The sequence below is a fragment of the Macrobrachium rosenbergii genome, chromosome 18 (assembly GCF_040412425.1).
Source record: "Macrobrachium rosenbergii isolate ZJJX-2024 chromosome 18, ASM4041242v1, whole genome shotgun sequence".
In the NCBI taxonomy this organism is placed as follows: domain Eukaryota; kingdom Metazoa; phylum Arthropoda; class Malacostraca; order Decapoda; family Palaemonidae; genus Macrobrachium; species Macrobrachium rosenbergii.
Window position 1 is genome coordinate 2,105,517 of NC_089758.1, and position 8,217 is coordinate 2,113,733.

General features: G+C 37.7%; 1 protein-coding gene across 1 annotated transcript in view; it reads right to left on the reverse strand.

Annotated features, from left to right (window-relative positions):
• Positions 1 to 988: 988 nt before the first annotated feature.
• Positions 989 to 8,217, reverse strand: part of LOC136847935 (rRNA-processing protein UTP23 homolog) — a 33,767-nt gene continuing 26,538 nt past the window's right edge. Inside the window, exons 4-7 of the mRNA XM_067119953.1 lie at positions 7,020 to 7,128; positions 6,731 to 6,857; positions 6,122 to 6,268; positions 989 to 1,347 (exon numbers count right to left, since the gene is read on the reverse strand). Coding sequence (XP_066976054.1) covers positions 1,104 to 1,347; positions 6,122 to 6,268; positions 6,731 to 6,857; positions 7,020 to 7,128 — 627 coding nt within the window. The 3' untranslated portion in view covers positions 989 to 1,103. The remainder of the gene's footprint in view (positions 1,348 to 6,121; positions 6,269 to 6,730; positions 6,858 to 7,019; positions 7,129 to 8,217) is intronic.

Consider the following 8,217-nt stretch of genomic DNA (forward strand, 5'->3'; position numbering starts at 1 on the left):
TTATACTTAAATGTATACAGAACATATAATGCCTCCAATACTACCTGCTTATATTTCTAATATCTTTATTTACACATATGTACTAAATGCTTTAACTGGTTAAACTATAACATTACTGGAGATTATATTTCTTTTTTTCTGCATTAAATTGTGTTGTACCCTGCAATTTCGATAAACATCTCCAATTAAAGTGACATTTTACAAGCCAATACATGGAGTGAAAGATTGATTTATTGACATTAAGATCTACGTTCAATGCCTCTCGACTTATCAGAAAGATGAAAAACAAGCAGAGAAATCATATTCAAGCACGATACACCCTGTTAGTCAAACTATTTTCAGTACTATGCTTCACTGCCATAGCCACTGAACAAAAAAACTTTGAAGGCACGGATTATCAGTGAGTGATTTGAGGTTGTCCTTACTCACTTTAAGTCACTTACAGGGACAGATTCTTCCCTTGGAGACGCTTGGCTCAACATTAGTCACTGAAAAATTTGTTAGTTACTGTGCATGGGGACAGTAGAAGAGCAAGAACAACTGACTGTAGTTGCTCCCCAATGGCCCCACCTTGACAGGCAGCTAAGTCTGCTCATTGATGTCTCTTCCTCTAGAGGTGCTAAGAGTGTGGGTGGATGTTAAACTGAGAGTTCTCCCTCCTTGTAACTGTCCTCATAATACCTACTAATTACCACATTTGGTTTTCGGAAATCAGCTTTAGAATTTTCTTATTGATTCCAATAATCTTTCACCTTTCTTGAGGGTTAAACACTATTTTTTCCTTTCCTTGTTCCCGATTTGTCCATAGTAGATAAAAATCTTGAGTCATTGGTCCCCTTGGCTTGCACAATAAAAATGAAATCTCAGCTTTTGCTGTTTCAACACACAATAAGCACGTTACAGACATGCAAAAATTAATATCTAATTGAAAGTTGTAATTTAGGAATTCTTCAATCGAGTAAACATAGTATAAATAAACATCCTCACCTTAAAATATGCCTTTTATTTATATATATTCAGAAACCAATGTGTATAATTTCAAGAAACATTCCATTCCAAGTGCTGAAACAATATCAAAGGTGTCATGAAAATTAAATTAACAGTCAACTGGTTGGTGCTTGAAAGAAATTCTTAACGAGATTATTGTTCTTCTTTTTTCTGTGTCTTCCTCTGCCAATTTTTGCCTTATCTTTTTCTTCACCCTGGCTTTGGAAGCCTTTCTTACGAGGGAAATGACGCTTTTTCCTAAGCTTTTTCTTCTGGGGTTCAGGCTGATCACTGTTTTCCTCCCCTAAATACTTTCTCTTCATTGCTTGCAATGTGCTTTCTTCATGACGAGACACAGAACTGTGAAAATGTGAAATATGCATTATAAAACTAACATTACTTCTTGTGGCATTACGAATCCATTACTTCAGATGAGTCAGTCTCTTTTTTCATGCACAAACAAACCAGATAAAGAAGAATGCAGCTGATTGGTTGCAAACGTGGGCTCCCAAGCCCCTCAACTAGCAGGAAATAGTCATATTAAGTATGTCTGCTGGTCTGAACAGACGTCACCGTTGCTCCCCAACACTTGACCAGTTCTTGCTTTTTCTTATTAAATCTTTGCTTCTTCACTGTTTAGCCCAGATTACTCTTCAGTCCTTCATTTTAAAGAAGGTTTTGGCTCATTTATTTATAATCTGAATCCTTCAGGCTTTAAATACGTGTATCAAGTATTACTTATCTGAATTTCCCTCTGAGTCCTACTGTAACTGGTAGTGCTTACTGTGTGCCTCCATTTTTTATTTGAACGGCTGTTCTGTTCACATATTTTCTGTTAGTTAGGAATTTAGCCTTCATAAAGCAATTTCAGTGTATGTATTTAAATTAAAATCATCATGTATAGCTAATCAACTCCATAACATTTTGCTTAAAGTTCTCTGACCTTTGCTGTGCTTATTTCGTATACTCTTTTGTTCTTGGCTTATTGCTGTAATCATGTAATGATTCCTGATTACTGTAACATAATCAATGTTTTTTCTGACCAAACTTCAATCTCCAAGAAATTTTAGCATAGTCGTATTGGTTCTGAGGTATAGTTTAGTGATTTGAGCTCTCTTACAGAGTTCATTTTGGCATTTGTTAAATCATTCATATTGTTCACTATAGATGCATACAGACCTATCGTAGATAGTGGCATAGTCTCATATCTAGCTTAAAGAGGAACCCTGATTTACTGTGTAATACTTGTAAGGTCAAGTTTGTAGCCAGGATGTGTCTTGTGAAAACTGCGTTATGACTGGTCACAACCTCAGTGGCAACAATATGATAGTAAAAAGTGTTGTAAGGCCTGAAGAGCTTTAGGAAGGCTCATTATCATCTGCTGCAGTTATGTCCTTAACCACTTCTGTTTCAGCTTAATCTACCTCTCCAAGGTTTAATCATTCAGTTCCCGAAGCCACCAAGGCTTCCAGATAGGGGAGGTTGAACAGTTAACTTTTAACTTCGTTGCATAACCAACTGGATTTGGGGTTACATTAGCTTTTGGTGAATCTGCCTGATGATCTGCTTCCCCCCCCCTCATAGATCAACTCTCTCTCTCTCTCTCTCTCTCTCATGTCATTTGGTACGTAAACACAAGTACTGTTTAGTAACTCGGCTTTTGTCTTCGTAAAGTTTACCCTTGTCATGTCTTTTCTTTCCTGAAAAACATGCAAAGCATCATACTGTAGCTACCAGTTGGGCAGCAGATAGGTAAAACTGTTAATGCTCAGTGCTTGGCTACGATACTTCCTGCCGTTCCAGACAATAGCTTTTCTTAATGATGGTACATACCGTGCGCAAGTTAAACTGGTTACAAGTTAAAAGCATTTCAGTTCAGTACAGTATAAATGCAGAACAGTATATATAAAATAAAAATATAAATGAAGAGTTTTTTATCTACATTTGGTAAATAAAAAGGAAAACGGTACACGATGAGCAGAGGAACAGTAACTATCTTAAATCGTGGTAGAACATTACGAATTTTAAATCAGCTGACCCTCTTCGGTGTCTGTCTTATCCGGTGTCCGGGCTAATGAGGTCAGGCTTAACCAGGGTCGACTGTATTATCTTAAAAATTTGTGATTTTTCCCACAATACTACCTTCATCTATTATAAGGAAACCCATTCCTTCAGAATGAGGAACTGTCTCATTTAAGAAGAAGACCAGCTTGGGAGGCAGTGTATTATTGCAAAATCCCATATAGATGTTCTACCAACCACCCTTTTATTAAAAAGAGGACAGAGGAAGTCGTATCTACTGGCTAATGAAAGCCAGATTGGGAGCTCGACCTGCATCTGGCCTGACCAGCGAGAATCTGTCCACTGGCTGCTGTGAGGAAGAAGATAGGAAGGAAAGAGTACTTATTGGTGCCAAACATCTGCTACCTCAGTACCTGTGAGGTATGCCAGAGAGGGGCCAATGGCAAACTTTGTGAGCCCTTGCGTGGTATACAAAGTTGTACACTCACTTGATGACTTCCCAAAGCCAGAATGTGATTGTTTCCCTGGATACTTCTCCTTGTGCTTGCTGGTGCTTATATTACTGAACAGTCACTGACACTCAGCTGAAGGTGCTGAATCCAGTGCAAGTAGTAAACTTCACACGGGCCCCAACACCTTATCTTGATTGTTATCAAATAAGGCTTGAAGAGAAGGGATAGAGAAAGCCTGTAACTCATTTTAAGTTTTTGCTACAGTTTGTTCGGGATTGAGCAAAACCGAGAGGGGTCTCCATCCCTCCAAGTGTAGCGCCAAGTAGGAGAGACTATGCAATTTGCCCACCCTATGCCAATGCCATGCAATTTGCCCACGCCAATGCCAAACATCCCTATCCTTTGCCTTCCCCAGGGGTTTGTAAGATTGTAAGATGCCTGGGTGAGACTACAGAGGATGAGTTATATCCCATTCTACAACCCTAAGTTTGCAGAGTGGGCAAGACCATTTGAAGCTTCTTTAGAATATGTAGGCCTCCAGTGAGGTAGAGGGGTCCATGCCCTTAAGCTGGAAGACCTGGGATAGAGCTAATAAGTAGCCCTTAACCAGGGACACTGATTGGGGCTTATCATAATAGAAGTAGACTGGAAACTGTGCAATCTGCTGAACAGTGTTTCTGCCTGAAGAGATGCCTCTTACATGGCAACAACCACAGAAGATGGCCCACTCTGCCTGGTAAACACCTGCCACACATAACCTGAAGGTATCCGACATCTTCCATGCAACCCTGACAGAAAAGCCTTCCTCTTACAAGAGAAGCTGGATAATCTCCAGCCAGTGACTGCATGAACTGATAATAACTGAGCAGATGCGGCTGTTGAAGAAGTGTGAGCCATTTGGTTGTGGTTGCTGGTGTTAAAGCGCCTATCTAGTTCAAGTGAAGAGAGCCCTCAAGGATGCTCCTCTAAGGGATTCTGCATGGAAAACATTTTCCCTAATAAGTTTTCTCAAGCCAGGTTTCTTACATGTATTAGCTTATCCTGTGACTGTTTCATGGCAAAAATGCAGCTTCCTCCCACCCTCAACCAGCACCTTAACTTAGGTTCCATCCTTGAATGTTCTGCTATGGGTCAAGGAGAACCCTATAAGAATCCACTGGAATGCACGACACGTGTCTAAAACATTACTTTGTTCTGGCTACATGAAGTACAGTAAATGGCCCATATTCGCGGGGGATGCTTACCCAACCCCCCGCAAATAGCTAAAATCTGCGAGTACTTAAAACCCCTCTAAAAACACTTATAGCTGCCTATTTGGATAGCTAAAAAAAAAAAAAAAAAAAAAAAAAAAAACTAGAAATGCTTATACCTGAGTATTTTAGCAGTTTTATCACAAAAAGTGCATTCAGTCATGAAAATGATATGAAATACATTAACTAGTGAATATTTTTCAGTGAAAAATACCGCGAATGGGCGAATTTTCTGCGAATAATGTGCATATACATTCCACAGAGAAATCCGCTACGAGGTGAGTCCACGAATCGTGAGAACGCGAATACGGAGGGTTTACTGTAATATAAAGAGCTTATGATGATATTCCCAAACTCACGGTATCCAGCTTAAAGGCCAGGAGTAAGAAACTGGAGCTGCGTTTACATCCCTGGCCTTTAAAAGGAATTCTGGTTTGTGGAGGTTAAGAGATACCTTTCTGAGTTGTTACCTTTGGGTTCTGAATTGGAAATCCTTTGACTTGTTCTCAATTGGAGCTTTGTGGAAACTAGAGATAACTTTGGGCATTGTTACCTTTGGGTTCTGACTCATCAATCCTTTGACTTGTTCTCAACTGCTGGCTAGATCTCTACTCTTTCTTAAAAAGAAGAAAATTCTCTTGACTATGACTCCTCACATCATTCTCATACGCTTAGTACTTGTTGCAAAGTGTTGTCAGCTGGGGTAATCTACTGAAAAGTACTTGTTAGTCCCAAGAACTCCAAGACTCTTGGATAGCGCTGTTCAGAAGTTTACTAGCTCAAAGTCCTGAGAGTCAATGTCTGAATGATAGCTACTCAACCAGTTCTAAAATTATGGGTTTTTTACTTAAAATATTTTTCTGCATGAAAATGGATTTTTTGGTATAAATCCATCCCCTTACAAGATAATTTACCCTCCTGACCCCACACAGCTTGCAGAGTGGTCAGACACCACTTGGAATGACAATTTTATGCCAACTGAGGGATTTGGGAGCCTGGAAAGTTGGATTCTTCTTTTGAGTACTTCCATAATAATGAGATGACACACCTTAGGATAGTCATTGTTGGATTTCTACATATAATATAAATTATATATACAGTATATATATATATATATATATATATATACATATATATATATATATATATATATGTATATATATATATATATATATATATATAATATATATATATATATATATATATATATATATATATATATATATATATATAATATATATATATAAAGGGTTTCAAAAATAGCACTTTCTGCTTTCATTACGGAACTAAAATTTCTTCGGGAATGTAAAACATCCCTGCCTTAATTGATAGCATTTCACTACTTGCCTGTTTACCCAAATAAAATAAGTGACAAATTTGACAAACCTCAACTCCTGAGAATATTTTTACCTGTAGCTTTCCTTCACAATAGTTTGGGATTTGTAGGTAGGTTTTTCAAGAACCGTCGCCTGTTTGTTCAGGCTGATGATTGGTGTCCCTGGAACTGAATTATGTATCTGATGTTTCAACTCTTTATCTTGTAAAGCTACTACATATCTGTGAGGAAGACAGAACAATTATCACTATATTTTGCAAATGAATAACAATTATGAAATGTGTTCAATATACAACAACAATGTTGGGAAAGAAGTAAATAACATTTAAGGCTCTTTAGACAAAATACTTGCGTATTTCAAACTTTACGAAGGTGGCTATAGCTCATTTAAATGACTACCCAAAACTCATTTGTATTATAATTTGTTCCTTGGTAGTTACGAGTATATGCTGATTTGGTTATAAATATGTATTAAATGAAAACAATCTGAACATTAGAAAGAAACTGAAAAGTCACAAAAATAATGTTATTAGTAAATATTATAATGAAACACAACAAAAGAGGGCTATTTCCTAGCTGGTAATATAAAAACCAATCAATGTTGAGCTAAGCATGAATTACTAATAACCCTAACTCTAACAAGATAAGATTATTTGAAAAAATACTACGTTATTCATACATACTTCTTAGGATTATCATCTTTCAAGAGGGACATAATGCACTCAGCAGCAGGTACGGGCTTCCCTTCATGGCCACACTTTACAATTGCAAACTGCTTGACGATTAGCCATGATGCATACAAGACTGATCCTGGAGAGATAAAGAATTTTTAACTGAAAAGTACAACTTCCAAAATTGCCACTTTAAAAGCTAAAATAGCATCCTTCAAAGAATGAGTAAATCAAGATTTGGTTTGTATCTATCATATTGCAAATTTTGTCACAACGAAGAAAAATATGTCACTTTGCTTACTAATTTTGCCAAGTTTCTCCACTTCCATAATAATACACGGTGTGGTGACAATTTTGGTTTTCTTATCATCTAGAAATATGGGAATCTGTTCCTTTATGATAATCCTGGCCTGTAATAATAATAAAATAAACATGTTGAGAGTAACTAGAATACAGTATATGTTTCAAATTGCAATAGTTTGATTTTGTTTCAATATACACCTATCACTTTACAAGAGTCTCACTGTGCATCAGTGCTCATTATTCAGTCTGCGAGGAACACTACCAACTAGCCAGGTATGCATCTAGAACACTCAGCAACCCTTGAGGTACTTAAATCATTCCCAGTGATTCTATTTTAGCAAATATATTCTTGTTTTTTCTCAAATTCATTCTGTATATTTATGCCCTTTATTTCATATTTAACTATTATTGTTATTATTATTATTCAGCTGAATCCTATTCATATGAAACAAGCCCACAGGGGACCACTGACTTGAAATTCGAGCTACTCGTACACTTGCAGTGCCACGTGCTGACACTACTAGCGTCTCCTCAGCTACTTGATCCTCTGTAGGCTTGCTGGATATGCATGCCATCCCTAATTCATACAATCAAGACTCACACAGTATCTGTGCAAATCATGCTAGTAGTTCTGGAAGGATGCACTGCTACTTTTCTGTTACTCAGGTAACTCCTCTTGTGCCACTGATATTAGGGGCTCTTTATCGACTGGGTCTGGACGTAGCTACTCACCTGACTCGAATCCAAGGGTTGCCTTCTAAGCCTGGAATACATGGATTACAGAGGCACCAGTCTCCCTTTCATGAAGGACGACTGGTGCCTCAGTGATCCATGCTTTCCAGGCCCAGAGGGTGACCCTTGGACAGGAGTAGTGAAACAACTGAAGCATGAACTATAAGAGATCAGAGACTTGACAACCTCCATATTTGCTTGTAATTGCGTAAGTAATATTCATTGTGTTACAGATAGTAAATTATTACCTAATATTCCAAAAATGATATTTTTATGATAAAATAAAGTTTGTTCATACTTACCTGGCAGATATATATATAGCTGTATTCTCCGAAAGGGACCGACAGAAATTCAAAACTTACGGCACACGAGATGGGCCAGGTGGTTAGTACCCATTCCCACTGCTGGAGGCGGTATCAGGAACCATTCCCATTTTCTATTCAGATTTTCTAGAAACTAGAACT